At 36.5% G+C, this 16856-nt stretch overlaps 1 protein-coding gene across 2 annotated transcripts in view; it reads right to left on the bottom strand.

The window, feature by feature from the left end:
* ENPP3 (ectonucleotide pyrophosphatase/phosphodiesterase 3) overlaps positions 1 to 16856 on the bottom strand; it is a 45312-nt gene that overhangs the window by 23099 nt on the left and 5357 nt on the right. For both annotated transcript variants that reach the window (XM_082756128.1, XM_082756129.1), the window contains 10 exons: positions 14781 to 14903; positions 13565 to 13690; positions 12043 to 12103; positions 9381 to 9478; positions 6388 to 6467; positions 5681 to 5800; positions 4333 to 4442; positions 3373 to 3438; positions 2244 to 2316; positions 103 to 211 (listed from right to left, as the gene is read on the bottom strand). In XM_082756128.1, the coding sequence (XP_082612254.1) occupies positions 103 to 211; positions 2244 to 2316; positions 3373 to 3438; positions 4333 to 4442; positions 5681 to 5800; positions 6388 to 6467; positions 9381 to 9478; positions 12043 to 12103; positions 13565 to 13690; positions 14781 to 14903 (966 nt within the window). The remainder of the gene's footprint in view (positions 1 to 102; positions 212 to 2243; positions 2317 to 3372; positions 3439 to 4332; positions 4443 to 5680; positions 5801 to 6387; positions 6468 to 9380; positions 9479 to 12042; positions 12104 to 13564; positions 13691 to 14780; positions 14904 to 16856) is intronic.

Raw genomic sequence — 16856 nt, 5'->3', positions numbered from 1 at the left:
GATTTATAAAATTGATTAAAACTAGTAAGCACACATATTAGAAGAGAAAGAAAGCAATGACTCAGTGAAGTTTACGTTGAAAAACGAAATTATATACATTACCATGATCAGCTAAAACAATGAGATTTACACAATTGTGCAGGTTTCTCTGTTTAAGTCCCTCCATTAGCATTCCTAGTGTTTGATCTGCTAGCTGTAAGGCTTTGATTACCTGTGAGAGAAACAAGGTTCATTAGAACTTTCCTTTGTTGCTGATTTCAAGTTATCACTTAATCAAGTTATCACTTAAATCAAAGTCTGAAAAAAGCAAGTTTTTCTGTCAGCTTTCATGCTGTTCATATTGCTCCTTTATTTCTTCTGCTCCAGTGCAATTTACCATCACCATTAGAGTAAAGATGTGCAAAATTCCAATACTCTACCACAAAATTTGCTACACTAAGTACATTTTAAAGACTCACATTAGATTTTTTTCTATTACTTAAGCTTTAAAATATGTTTATTAAAATAAAAATGTAACACATTCAGATAATTTTTTCCTTACCCCCAATTTATATAAAATATAAGATTTATAATATTAAATGTCTTTGACATTTATGAAAATTAATGACAATGACAATTAAACTGTCATTGTAGCATGAGAATGTCGTTGTATTAATAACAAGCAGCATTTCAAAAACATTTACATACACTTGTTAACTATAGCATCTAAGGAAACATGGTGCCCTTCTCCAATACAGAGTTCCTTCAAGCTTCCTACAGAAAATCACTGACTATGTGTACTGAATTTACATGGCAAGGTTTTGGTAGTGGGGGTCTGCAGGGGTGGCCTCTGCGAGAAGAATTCAGCAGCTGCCTTATGTTAGATAAGGGCCAGTTTCATATGGCTTCAAAGGGACCTGCCGCTGGCCAGAGCCGAGCCAATAAGAGATGTCTGCACCTCTGCGAGAGCAGATTTAAGAAAGGGAAAAAACTGCTGTGCAACAGCAGCTGGGAGAGAGGAGTGAGAACCAGCCCTGCAGACCCCCAGGTCTGTGCAGCAGGAGGTGCTCCAGGTACCACAGCAGCAGTTTCCCTGTGGCCCATGGCGAGGCCCCTGTTGTCCCCCAGGGGACACCAGGGGGAGGCTGTCCCCCTGCAGCCCATGGGTCCCACATGGAGCAGATCTCCACGCTGCAGCCCATGGAGGAGACCCCAGTGGAGCAGGTGGATGTGGCCTGGAGGAGGCTGCAGCCCATGGAGAGCCCCCACAGGAGCAGGCCCTGGGCTGGAGCTGCAGCCAGTGGAGAGGAGCCCACACAGGAGCAGGGGGTCCGGGGGCAGCTGCTGCCCACCCGTGGGGGACCCATGCTGGAGCAGTTTGGAGAACCACACCACCACTGAAGTAATATGGGAGAAATCCATCACAACCCACCCTGCAGATCTTCACAAAGAATGGCTCTTCCCTAAATGGCATAGCTGACTTACTGTCTCCTTCAAAGAGCAAACAGAAAGGACAACGCTTTACTGAGTCTGAGGAATTGCACCCTACTTGTTCCCCTACCTGCACTCTCTCAACAATCTTGCATGCAAGGACAATGCACAAATATACAATTATGCATACAGTAAAGGGGTTTTAAGCCCTTTGTGCACAAAGAGAAATGGAATTCACTTTCCAGTCAGGGAGCCTAAAACTGTCCTACAAAGAACAGTTTTTCTGTTCTTGTCCACTACAAGAAAGCCTTCTGTGGAAGATCATTTTCAAAGCTATTACACAAGACCAATCTAGGAAGGAGCTGATATGATAAGCCTGATGTGTTGGGTCTCTCCTTAAAGATTGAACATTTTTTATGCATGCAGATAAAAAGGAAATAATACAAATTAACAAACACTGAAGTAGAGTTAATGAATATATAAGAGACAATTCTGAGAATTTCCTAGGCCACATGCTTCCAAATATCACTTGTCAATAAAATTGAAGTTTCGTCTAAATGCACTCAACTTTAAGCTTAATACTATTTGTAACACTATGAACAGAAATGATTTTCTGCCAGTCCATTTGTATTACGGCTCTTTTGGCTCACACACACTGCTGATCATAACTAAGGGCTCAGCCACAAGCAAGAGCCTAACTTAATGAAAACTCAGAAAACAGTCATGGTAATTTTTGATCTAGTATACTTTCCAAGTTTATAAATCAGATAAGTTTATAGTACGGCACCATTTTTAGTGATATTTAGTCTAGGAAAAACACAAAAACTACTTACGCCAGCACTAACTGGTCCAAATGAATGGCCAGAAGAATCTGGTTCTTCAACATACAAAGTGTAGAAATCAGGCCTCAAGTTACAAATAAATAAAAAGGAAATATTATGAAAATTTGGAGACAGCATTGAAAAAACAAAACCTCATTTGAAACAAAAGGAAATACAAATATAATTTTAAGTAATTTCCTCTAACCTTAAGAAAAAAAGAAAAAGCAAAAACAGTAACTATAATCATCTACCTTCCTCTGACTTTTGTAATTAATCAACATGGACTATTTTATTTGGAATTACATTTTAAGAAACAGTATCCAGTGTCTTTAAAGAAATCACTCAGTAAAACCTCAGGATCTTAGAGAACAAAGCAAGCTGTTCCTTGAGATAAAAATGAAACTACCACTAAAATGACCTTATCCTGCTCAAGTGGTGAGGCTCTAGAAAGTGTCTCCTAACTGCAAATATGAGGACTTTGGTAACAAATCATCATATAAAAGATTTCACTTGTTTGCATGTTACAAAGATCAGCATGGTAATCTAAAATTCTATTTAAAAACACACACAAATGATACTTAATCTGTCATTATTTCATTTAAACAACTGCAACAGATACAAATCTATTGGGCATCTAACTGCCAAGTTACAGTCCTAGATCACTACAGTATTCAGAATCTTGTGTCATTTAGAAGATGTAAAAGTCTTCTACTTTGTCATTCTCTGATACATGCAAACATAGTAATATCCACACTACCACAACCAGTACAGACATCTGCTTTTCATTCTGAATTACTGTCTGCAATTACTTTCAGATATTTAACCTTTCTTGTGTAAGACCTTTCCTACAAAATCCTACACTCAGCCTAGAAACTGAATGTTACATGTTTCACCTAGGGCATAAAACAAAACAATAAAGGAAAACTTAAAAAACAGTACATTCCATTCAGGTACATTGCATCCACAATCTTATGTTGAAAATCATTAACTATACTTATACTACAAGGTCATGTTCAGCAAATTCTCATCTGAGATGGCAAAACATGGGAGATTCCATGTTTCAGAAACACTAATAGAAAGTTCATCTGCAAAGTATTACAACCATTCCAAGCTGTACTCTTACAAACCACTAGGATCTTACCTTTCAGATTTGTTATAATCAAGCCATTTCAGTATTCCTGAAATTCTCTCTTCATATGCAACTGAACTGAAACAAACAGAAAGATATGTCAACAAGCCCTTTCTGATTTGCCCTCCCAATTCCAAGGAATATAAGTACAGAGAAAGAGTCCACCTAGTTACTATGTTACTATATTACTCTAGTAACATAATAAAGTCAATGTATTGTATTTCAAGAATGACATATCTTAGTAAGATACCAGTAATAAGTAATTTGTTATCAATACAGCCTTACAATTATATACTAACTTTAGAATAGCTTTGTAAATGTACAGAACCATGAGAGATTTACTGAAATCACAAAAAATAAAAATAAAAAAAAAAAATAATTGCTAATACCAATGCCTTCCAAAAGATGAAAAATTACTCAGTCTAAAGGTCATCTTCCTTCAGTAGCTTCCCTATGCAGTGTCCTTTCTTCAGTTAGTTCCTGCCTTCTATAACCTTTTGCCAGTGTTTCCAAGTTAGTTAAGGCATAGGTTATGTGAAAACTTATTATCAAGTACAAGTACTTTCAAAGAGTTAGTCATTATGTGTAGATTTTAGACTTTATGTGTGAAACTATGGTAGTCTTTGGTATAGCTTGTAGGTGGCTACTATTTACGGGATGCCTTCTCAGTGGGAAATTGGTGGTTTGCACTTGGCTGAAACTTTCAAAACCATCTAGGAGAGGAGAACATACAGTACTTTTTGTCTTTCTTATTGTGAATCACCTAAATGGATTTGAAATTTTTAACTATTAATGGCAGTTCCATGGCAAACACAGGACTATGTGATATGGCACTTGCCACTCAGACTGTTGTTTAAAATTGTAATTATTAAATTAAGTTATTTAGGTATTTAATTCCTTCAACTTTTATATGACAATTTGTATTTTTGGAGTAATTTAGGGGCATTTTCCACAAGCCTTATAAAAACTTACTTGTTGTATATATTGTACAAGTCCGGGTATGTACCATTAATGGGAACATCAGAGCCTGGCCAAAAGAATGTTCCTGCTTTCAAACCTTGGTACATTGCTGTCAGCCACATCTATGGATAAAGATATAAACAAATTATTTTATTGCATTTACACAACTGGAGGGCCTCAGATCACCAGAATCAAAATACATGATTGGATCAGAAATATGGGCTGCAGGTATACATTTCTTTCTTCCTTCATACATCATGTATCTAACAAATCATCATGTTGCCTAACAAATGTATCAGATTTGAAGTTTGTTTTCTGTGTACACATTCTGAAGAAACATTGGTAGCATGGGAGTGAGTATGCTGCAGTTTCTTGGGAATTCTCAGGAAAAAAAAATCATACAGGTATTTCCATAGCTGCCAACAGGTAGTGTGTCCTTTTTCCCAATGACATATCCTGCAGAATGGATATGTGGATCCAGTGGAATCATAAAGATGGAAGATATGGTTTCTAGTTATATAATTTTATTATTACAGGGTATATTTCTCTTCATTCTAAAGAGTGCAGTTGTGGTCCCTACTGAATCCTTCAGAAAACAACAGCACCAAAATTTGTATACTTGGGTATACTATAAACACGACTACACACATATATATATAAATATGTAATCTGTATGTGTGTATATAATTAAATATATATGTATGTTAAACATATACATTAAGCATATACTACACATGTAAATAATTTTTTTCTATTTTTGTACTACTTGGTATTTCTAGTAAATTTATAATATTAGCTATAACCACAGATACAATCAAGAGGTAGGTTTTCTTGATGAAATGAGCCACATTTTACACAGAAGCATTCATTTAGATGGAAATGAAGTTTCTTGCTATCCTATTCCTTGTTTTTATATGCCTGGACTTTATAAGTGTATTTTTAAATGGATATACTTTGGAAATAGATTTGCAAATTTCATTGTTTAGCTAATTGTCAAAAACTAACTAACCAACCAAACAAGCAAATACAACCTACAAAATAAAACCCTATCAAAAATTTACTAAGGTTTCCTGTGGCAAGAATACCATTCCGATAACAACCAAAATATTTAAGGATTTTTCAGAAACTGTCCCATTAAGAGAATTCTTAAAGTCTCTGAGTCAACATTTTAAGAGTTCTTTTACCTTCAGAAAGAAAACTGTTTTGTAGGCAGCCTATAATATGAACCCTAAAGGACATTTAGTATGTACTGCAAGTACATCACACAACTTTGCATTTTATTCTCTTTTTGTTTTGTTTTATAATATGACACATGATCCCTTAGACATAGAGGAACACTATGAATGGAAGGTAAACCTACCGGCTGTCCCTTCCACCACTCAGGCTGGAATTTTTCAGTCCCTGAAAGTGAGAAGTGTTTGTTCAAGTCTACATCATAAATGTTGTTATCAATAATACCATGAGATTCTGGATACAATCCCTGCAAAATGAAAACAAACAAACATAAAACTATAAATCTTAAAATCAAATGAAACCTAAACTATGTTGCAAGTATTGCAATTATTTTATGGCTGTTTTATCACAGAAACAGAATACATTTCCTATCTCACATAGTTCATCAGATTACTTCCAGTAAATTCAACGTGCCTTGCAAGTTCTCTTTCAGTTTCTCTGTTTTCTCCACAACCCCATTAAAAGCTGATATGCTATAGATTAAGTATCAGATATGTCACATGGTTACGTATCAGCTGCCAAACCCATCCTAACACAGACACTCATCAAACGGCAGCGCCCTCACCCCTATTCACCCCTATCCAATTAGACTGACAAAGATCAGGAATAACAGGTTCATAGGCCAGAATCAGATGACATACCTACATAAACACGTAGGTATGCCTCTTTCCTTCTACAATGCTGCATGTACTATCTCAGCATGTCTCTTTATATATCACTTCTATAGCCTAAGTTCCTATGTTCCACAAAAAGATTAGTTAATTCCTTGGTACCACAAAATCTTTTCTGTGTCATATAGATAAAGAAAAGTATAAATAACAAATTCTCACTTACTGTGACAATAGTATAGTGGTTTGGAAAAGTTTTTGTAGGGTAAGCAGCTCTCATGTATTTTGAATGTGTGCCACACGTTTCTGCAACAGATTACAGAATTAATATGTTTCCTTCCTTTTTTTTTTTTTAATTGAAAACTAAGTCTTAAAAGAAAAAACAAACAAACAAGCAAAAACAAACAAACAAAACAAACAAACAAACAAACAAAACAAAAAAACATCACCACAGTCAGCTGCTCAGTTGTCCAGTTGCTATTGTATTAGACAGGAAATTTGACCCAAAAATAAGACACAAACATTCTGGTGTTTCCTTGTGAGCTAGGCCTACACTCGATTGCCATCGAACACAGGACAATCAATTCAGCTGCCTGAACCCTATATGCTTGAGGTCATTTGAGGCATCTTTAATGATTCTGCCCAGTCTCCATGTGCTGCTCCTGCATCTGGTCTGCCAACCTAAGTAGATGTCTCTCATACTTCAAATCACCCTGGTACTGGACATACATATTTATGTAACCAGACTGAAGTCTCAGGTCAGCTCAGGCAGGACAATCTGCAGAGCTGTCTGGTGAACAGAAAGACTCATTTGCAACAGCACTGGAGTCCAATGCTATTTTAGATACCCTCAGATATCCAAGACATACACAAGAAGCCAGCAGTTTTGATGTAAGATCAATGGGAGACCTGTGCCCTGACCTAGACGCTGAAACCCACCCAGTCCTGTGGCACCCTCTGTAGGCTGAACTGACATGCTCTCTAGGCACTTGCACCATACTGCACAGACTGTATTAACCATAAATGCACTTACTACAATGGACATGTAGATATCTTATATATAGACATCTCCAAGAACATATCTAAATATAGGTGCCCTGCTCTGGACTGAATCTCATCCCAAGTGCCTAGGAAGGCTGGACATGCTTCAAGAATGAAAACTTTAAGGCACAGGAGTTTGTAGCAAGATGGGTGTCATTCTCTTTTCTTAGGTGACAAGTGATAGGACGCAAGGAAACATACTCAGGTTGTGTTGGGGAGGTTTAGATTAAATTTTAGAAAGAATTTCTTCACGGAAAGACTGGCATTGTATTAGGCTGCTTGGAGAAGTGGTGGAGCTGCCATCCATGGTGGTATTTAAGAGACGAGTGGATGTGGAGCTTAGGGAAATGGTTTAGTAGTGGACTTGGCAGTGATGGACATAAGGTGATCATTAGAATTGATGAGCTTATGGGTCTTTTCCAATGCAGACGACTCTGATTCTTTCTCTCCAACCATTGTGCCACATTTCAGCAATTAATTTTCAAAGGCACTTACCACAGCTGAACATATGTAATAGCTAAATGCACTGCAATTCAACTTATTTATCCACAAAATAAAAGCTGTGAAGACTCTAAGATGCCTTAATGCCATTTTTAATATGTCATGTGGAAAAACAACTCTGTATTAATCTGTAGTCAGCTGATTATTTGATTCACACAGAAGCACAATTTATTAGTTGATATAAAGCATTTCCATTAAATACTATAATTTTTTAACTGAACAAGTTCAGCTAACCAATTGAAAGCCTGGTACTCAACAAAACTGTTCTAGTGTTGTTCAGAAAAAAAAAGGCTTATAAAGAATGTTTAAAGAGGGACTGAATAATTGACAAATGAGAAAATCAGAAGAATTTTTTTACAGATTTGTCTTGAACAGTAAAGGAGTTACTTTCATAATATATATTCTGTACCAACTTGCTTGATTAGCTGTATTGAAAATGCTAGGTTAATGGAGTCCTAGAGAGGAAAATATTTTATGGTACAAATCAGCTTTAAAGTCTTCCTTTTGCAAAGAAAGGAAATTCCCTTTCTTACCCACAGTAGATTACTGAGAAATATAAGCATGAGTGTGTATAAGTAAATATTAAAGCTGACCACAGGTATTGAATTAGAACTGATCTTGTTTACAGGGATTTCTTGGAAACATACACCTAGCATGGTTTTCATGCCTTAAGTCAAATTGGCATTTCCTTTTCACCTCTTTCAAAAGACTGGAATTGAACACTGACTTCTTCATGCATGATTTCTTCACTGATTCAAATTCCTTCCATTGTCAGAAAGACAGCAAAGAATAAAATATTTGCACAAGAAGTCATTTGCACATTGTTTTTAGTTCAGGCCCCTGGATATCCTTTGTAATCCACAAACAAGATTGTTTACTATTCAGTAAGCAGAACATAATATATTCAGAACAGACACAAACACTGTCAATTTAGACTATTACTGCTGAGAAGAAATGAATAAATTCACAGAGATTTTGTCCAGGTACAAAGCATCTTGAGAGTTTCCTAAAATATTCAGGAAATTTGAATACAAAGTGTGCACTAATGGTTTTCAATTTTCAGAGCCCTCTACAGCACAAGCTAAAGAAATACCTAGAAACAGTTGCTTGAACCTTACTGCAATTACATCAATACGTTAATTTATACCAACATGTAAATTACATTATATTTAAGTCTAAGATAAGAATATTCACTGTCATTCTCTTAAATATTCAGCTCCTTTTTAATATGTTAAAATATCTGACTTGGAAAAGTGCACCTTTGAGGGATACTTTCCAATAACCTAATGCATTTTTTTTAGTATTATACTTTAATTAAGATCTCGTTACCTAATAGAATTTTTACTGGAGTACAGAAAATGTATGAAATCCTTTGCTGGAACTATTTTTCAGCCTTAAACTGTATTTGAATGTACATTTCAAACTAGTTATTTAATAAAACACTGCAGGCCAATATTAATGGCCTTCTTAAAAAAGAGTCTTGTTTGCTGTGCACTCAAATACAAGAATTAATGCAGAATATGGAATAATATAAGTATACAACTGATAAGGGAGACCTGATTTGGGATCTTCGTATTGTTGAGCAACATGTGAACAATGTAGCAGCAAAAAGGACTAAGTACAGAGGTTGCATGCAAATTTTTAAAGAAAACAGTCAAAGCACTTGTGGTAACTTACTGAGTTTTTCAATATTTGGCAGCAACGAACCCCAAGTTTGCAAGTATTCTGCTCTAAAACCATCCATTGAAAAAAGAATAAGTGGTGGCACATCAAACCTGTAGGAAAATACAACTTCTTGATCATTAAGGAGTTTGAAGAGTTATTGACTTGTTAAAGTCTTTAACAACAAAACAAATTCTATTTCTAAAAACAGTATCCAGAACTCCCACATGATTCCAAGAATTAAAGTCACAGTGAGAAATGAACAAATAGCTCAAGTACAAACACACAATACTCATGAAAAAGAAACCACTGGAGACATAAAATACAAGCTACTCATTATATATACAACCCATGAAAATAAATTGTTTGGTTCTTTTTCATCTTTTAATCACAAATATAAATCTACAGACTATCATCCAAATTCAAGCCCAGAGTACAGAACAGCCAAAGCACTTCTGGACATAGTAGTGTTGAATTCTGTCTCTTCTCTCTTTACACACCTTAAAAATCTTTCAGGGCACCTGCACAAGACTGTAAAAGTACAGCAATCACCCAGCAGGCAGCTAAGATCAGTTGGCCTCTGGGCTGGAAAGAGTAATCTCTCTGCACTGCCAGGTTTGTGCTGTTTACCTTACCACATTTGCTTTGTGAAGACATCAGTGGGCAGTACAGGTTCTCTGTGGATTTTATCTTTCAAGTTAGCTCTCTCATTGAGGTAAAGAAAGCTTTCTTACCTCAAGTCCACTGACACACTGCACACAAAGCTAAGAAAAGAATGCAGCTGCTATCATGCCATAGGTAAGATTTAAAGTAAGCGAACAAGGATCAAAAGCCTCAGATATGTATTTATATGGAAGGTATGATAACATGTGTGCAAATTGAAATTGATCTGTAGAACAGTGTTTAGATTATTGTTGTAAATGTTCTAATTGGGAAGTGCTACATGTGAAAAAAACCTTCCAAGTTATTAGACATGTTTTTTTTTAACCAATCTAAAAGGACTGATGAAGAAAAAAAAATGCATTAGGAGATAAAATGCTAGCGCTACAGCATTTTACTTGTAACACAAAGAAAAAATCAGTGGGATCAAGTTATCTAGTTTTGCAATTCGGTCTTTTTGTTAACCATCATTATGTATTTCACTGTTTCCTTAGAAAAAATAAAGCTTACAATTGAATGAAAAATGTAATTTGAAATAAGTCTCATTATATGTGATATCTAAAATAAATAAAAATAGAACCAATTATTTGTAATTTGTAGAAATGGTTCAATACATAAACCTGGAAAACATTTGAAAAGAACTACTATTGATTAAATGCAGTTACTAACATGTGACTGAAGAATTTTTTGGAGTAATACTTTGAGTGATGACTATAAAAATAAAGTTATATATTCATATCACACAATATCACAAAAAATAAAACAAACTCTCCCAGTTTGTTTCTCATTCACCATAGTCTTTCCAAAACACTAAAGTACACTGTCATCAAGAGTTTGTATACAAACATTTTGCATAAAATAGCTTCCTGATTGAAGTTTGAAACAAAATGGAGCTTTATATAGCTGTGTTGTTTACAGCATTTAAAGAAGCCTTCTTCCTCCACTAATGTCTAAATTCTAGCCTATGAATATCTGTGAACTCCATAAGTTATTTGTTAACCTAAGAAGTACGTATCTTTGTACCTATGCTTGGAGGTCCATGCAGGAACCCATGAACTTTAGAAAGAGGCTGCACTACTAAAGGTATAATTGTTATAATTAAGTATAATTCGGCAGTAAAGTAGATATCATAATAATAACCTGACAGATACTGAGACTGAGCCGAAAAATAATTCATTTTATCTTGAGAACAACTTTTAAACTACGTTTCTGCCTATCCTATACCTATAACTTCTGCCTGTAGATATAAAATATCTTTATAAAATAACTACAGGTGGTCATCAGAATTTCCATGTTCCAGATATTGCAGACATAGCACTACTTTCATATCTTCTTTTTTAATTAACCTTTCTTCTCATATGTTCTTTGAGTAAAAATAAATAAATGAATAAATCTTTCAGATAAAGAATTGCCATCATAAATTCCAAGTTATCGTAGCCTGCATAAGCTCATAGAACGTCAAGATTGAATTATCAGAGATACTGTACTAATAACATAAAATGGACTATGAACAATTTGTGGTACATAAATTAACTCTAACAATTTTTCCAGGTATTTGGAAACTGACTTGTAATCTGGATTTGAACTCCTGTACTCTGCTCTGAGCTGTAAATGATAAATGGATGTGCAACAAAATTACATACGCTCTAGAAAAACAAAATGTTGCTAGCCATAATCTATTTCTATAGAAAATATATTCTTTAGGCAGGCATCTTATTCTCAGTAATTATAAAAATCTCTTAAAGACCTACTGTGGCTGAGTGAAGCATGGAAAGGGAAGGGAAGGGAAGGGAAGGGAAGGGAAGGGAAGGGAAGGGAAGGGAAGGGAAGGGAAGGGAAGGGAAGGGAAGGGAAGGGAAGGGAAGGGAAGGGAAGGGAAGGGAAGGGAAGGGAAGGGAAGGGAAGGGAAGGGAAGGGAAGGGAAGGGAAGGGAAGGGAAGGGAAGGGAAGGGAAGGGAAGGGAAGGGAAGGGAAGGGAAGGGAAGGGAAGGGAAGGGAAGGGAAAACTTTATCCTACCCAGCTGGACACTGAGGAGTTTCAAGTGGTGTACATGGTTCTTCTACCCAAGGTGTTTCACCTAAAATGACAAAATAAAATACTGAGTTAGCATCACAAAGTAATACAAACAACAAATTGTACAACAAAGAAGTCTTGGTTGACCTTTTTAGAGCTCTTTCTGAGACTTTTTGTTTCAATACAGAATTATATAAAAGTAGGTCTAAAAATAGCTTTATATATTATTTTGCACAAGCTATTAGGCCTTTAGACACTGAAAGGACTAATGCTTACAGCTGTAAGCTAAAAACAGAACACACATACTACCCAAACAAGTAAATACAATGGAGGAGAAATGACTATGAAAGCTTAGCCTAATTTTTATCTGGCTCTAAATGAGTAACATTTAACTGTATCCAGGATCCACACTGGAATACTTCCTTCTTTTTCTGCAAATTCCACTTATACACTTAGTGATGGCTGCCAGGACTTCCTTTAGCTTTTGTTTTAATTCCCCCCCCCCCCCCACCCGTAAAGAATCCAAACTCCTTCAGTCTTCCCTTGTTGGCCACAGCTTCTGACTTCCAGGTCTTTCTGTTCTCCCTTGAACCTACACCTGCTTCACATTTCACATTCACTCATTTATGATAATGATCTGCCCATCCCTTTGGAAGAAATAAGGGAAATAAAAGAAGAAGTAAGAAAATCATGAAAGGAAGGAAAAAAAGAAAGAAAGAAAAGAGAAGAAGCAGTGGCTGTTAGAGTTCTTGGCTTACCACAGAAAACTCCTATCCTAATAAGCAGCCAGAGGTGGGGATGTACACTGATCTTAATTAGGTCAGTACTCTCTGCTCAAACAAATTAGCATCTAGCCAAACTCTTGACTGTTTTTAGCTTCCATTTGCATTTAGGTGACAAATATAATATTGCAGAACTTGACTTCAATCTCAGCCACCTCACAAAATACAGGAGTTCTAATAACAGATAACATGTTTTAAGTCACCAGTATACTCTTCAGATATCATATCTGTAATCTGATTTTACTAATGATGTTATGTTTAGACAGAGTCTGTATAAAACAATTAAGTATGAACAACATTCAAAATAAGTAAAACATACGAAACTCATTCTATAAATTAATTTCTATTAAAAAGAAAGGGAAAGTTTTAATTAGGGCTCATTACTACTACTATAAGTACTTCAGATTCCATGGAATTTGAAGCTGGAACCATGTCTCCAACTATTTTTTAGAAAAAACAAACAAAAAAAAAACACAAACACAAAAACCACATTCGGGATACTGCTGCAGTATTCAGAACACTCTTTCTTATGAATGACAGTTCTCACACTTCTCTCCAGAAATCTTCTTCTTCCTAGTCAAAAACACCAAAAGCTTCACCTCAAAACATCTTCATCTTCCAAGATGTAACTATAAGAATCTAACCTTGAGAAACAAATGTATCGACCTTTATATTTCTAATGTTTGAGCAAACATTTATTTCACAGGAACATTTACATAAAATCCTTCTGACTTCTGATTTACCTTTGCAAATGCTGTTGTAATTTACACAGCAGTCTTTATTCTGCAAACAGTCATCAGAACAAGAACAGTAACTTCCAGGTAGCCTTTTCTCACCACAACGGAAATTAGTGCATCTCCAAGATCGGGCTGAAAAATGTAAGAAAAAGATTACTATAAAGCTTTTGTTAAACAAGTATTTATATGTCCTACTTGATTTACTTTAAAAGTTTCATGTAAGAGGAAAATTCAACACATTTAACGCATAGAAACACATAACATGTTGCTGCCGTTGAATGGTAACATCAAATCATAGAATAATTCATTTTAGAATGATGTTACCAAAGTCATCTTGTTCAATGCCTTCCACCCTTCATAAATAAATTAATTAATTAATATGAAAGAAGGCAAGAGATCTTTTTTTTTTTTTTTTTTTTTTTTTCTTTCTCTTGTGCTTAATTCCCAGCAGATAGGAAAAGATCTAAGGGATCTAAGGGTCTAAGGGCAACTAAGGGCAAAAGCAGGCAGAAAGTGATAAGGATGAAGAAAAACTGAACTGCTGCCAAGACAGCATAGGGACTAACTGGAGAAGAATCTGGACTCAAAGCGGAAATAAATTTCCAGGAAGAACATTGCAATCCTCTGATTCCATTAATTCACAAGTAATCCCCAAGCCTACATAAGGTCAACGATATACTTTACAGGAACTCCCATTAATTTTCAAAAGGACAAAAAGTTCTGGTGCACAGGCATTGTTTCAGACCCCTAGTCAAAGAAAACCTGTCATTTCATTCACACTCGTCCATAACTTCATCTGGACCAGGAAACGTGCACTACAAATGCTCTGGTTATCTTCAAAAGAGTTGGCTGTTCTGTGCTGCTGTGCTGTGCACTGCTGCATTGCACTGTGCTATACATGAAGTCCATAAAAATTGCTTCAATTAATATTTTTGCCTAAAAAGCATGTCTCTTCATAAGAAAAAAGATGAGGATATAATTTGAGAAAGAGGTGGAAAGGTTTCATGCTAGGCACTCTAACAACCTGAAACTCAACACCACTGGCTTCCTCCCTCCCCAAGTCAATATATGGCATAGCAAAGCCCAAAACCTTTTCTCAGCATGGCAAGAGGGCCTTCTGTATATCAGTGTAAATACAAGAACTGATCTTTTTCCAATTAGTACTATGCAATAAAACAGAACAGAATGGAAACCAATGAGCACGGACTGCTCAAGACCATACTTGGCTCCACACAGGCATCTTCATAATCCCAGCAGCAGTCTTGACGCTCTTTGCACCCACTGTCACACTGACAGCCTGCCACCTCTTTCCGATAGGGCTCATCACATTTGTGTCTGCAGCTGACTGCAAAGAGAAGGAAAGGGATCTCAATGACCAGGCTGCAAAACAGTCCTGTCCCAGCCACATCAGATGAATGGATCATGGACATGTAAAGAAAGGTGATTAATTTTCCAAACCAATTTCCCTAATCATTTTCCACTGCAGCCGCTAGTGCACAGGTTAGACCAAGCAACATGAGAGTCATAAGAGGTCCTCTGGATGCTGAAGGTCCTGGGTTTTATTTTTCGTGTGCTCACCCGGGACTTCTGGCATAGCTGTTTCTGCTGCACTTCTCCCCAGAGAGGCAATGCCCAGGTATCCCACCCTCCCACTGGTGTCTCCTCTGCTTGTTTCTGGATTCAGGATGCTGAGAGAAGAGCAACACCCACCCTGGGTGTGGGTCAGGGGCTCCCTGAGGGCTCTGCAGCAGCCTCATCTGGGCCAGGGCTGACAGTCCCCAGGCTGAAATGGTGCCCTGGGTCCCGGGTGGTGGGGGGAGGCCCAGAGCGCTGGGCAGGGCTTATTGGTGCACTCCTTGGCCTGACCACATCTCTCCCACCTAATCATCAAGAAGTGCCTTAAAAAACTGCAGGTTTGATGGTTTTGACCCAAAGAAATAAAAGGGACCACATAAAGGGCCCTGCACAGGAAATGGAGAAATGCAGTTCCTCACCACAGCTCTGATACCTTCAGCTCTTGCTCCCTGCCTCTGGGACATCCAAGGGCAACTCCAACTCTCCAAACATCACCTGCAGCTCCACACAAACCACAGTGAGCCTTGTGTCTGCAGTCTCTGTACTGTAGAAGTACGGTCTGAACCAGCCTGAGCACCTACATTTCTAGTGTTCCCATCTAGCCACAGTTATATTGCGATGGGTATCCTATTATGCTTTCCAAACGGTTCACGCTTCTGCAAGGTGGACTGCCTACAAAAATCAGGCTTTAATATTCACTATGTATGGATATGGAGCTATGAGCTAAGATTGCTTTTTTTTTTTTTTTTTTTTTTTTTCACATTAGTCAGCTTGTTTCACATGTAGAAAGTTCACAGGTTGTACTTTGCTCTTTATGTGCATACAATACCAATAATCATTCATTCAAGAAAGCTAGGCAAATAACTAGAATAACAAATATGTAATGAGCAAAAATGAATCTGTGAAAAGAAAAATACAAATGGAAACATGTAATAAAAGGTTGCATTCCATATCTAGGCCATGTTCTGCTAAGGAAAAGCTGTGATTTTTCACAGATGTTTATAAACATATGCAATCATTTTTTCTTCATTTTTAGTCTCTAAAGTATTTTATTTAATTTTCCCTCTATCCATTGGCTTTAGAACAATCAAGTTGTTCAGATAGTCTATCTGAGTTAAAATGATATAGAATATACATTGTGAGTCTTTGTCAGAAGAAATATGAAACTTTTTCTGAAACAGAACTGTTCATACAATCTGCAATCCATACCTCTAATTTCTTCACAATATTTACAAAACTGTGTGAGTTCTGTTAAGTTAGTACGTTGCTTCATACTTCACAATGTTACTTCATCTTTCTTAAGTAGATCTGGTTATAAAGGTAGCAAATAAAGTTTGGCAGTCCCTTTTTAGGATTGCTCTGCAACATTTGCAGTCAGAGACACAAAAATTTTCTTTCAGTGCCATCTTTCACCTTCCATTCACTTTCCACAACTATGATCAAGTTCCTCAGGTAAATGTCATTAAAGACTCATGTGGTAGGTATCTCCCTATTTTACACAGAAAGTTGTAATACAACACATGTGCCATCAAACAGTAATTATAACTCCGTTTCATCCTGCTAGGACTGAACAAGTAAAGAGTTGATGTAGGTACATATGTTTGATATATATTGATTAGGAGTGAGAAAGATACCGTGCTTCCTTGAATGCCTCCAGTATGAGATTATTATTGTTTTGATTCTAAGTGAGGTGTTATAACTCACCATGTGATGTTTATTTGTT

Source organism: Aythya marila, assembly GCF_965140915.1.
Source record: "Aythya marila genome assembly, chromosome: 3".
NCBI classification, from domain to species: Eukaryota; Metazoa; Chordata; class Aves; order Anseriformes; family Anatidae; genus Aythya; species Aythya marila.
This window is presented reverse-complemented; position numbering and strand designations above follow the sequence as displayed.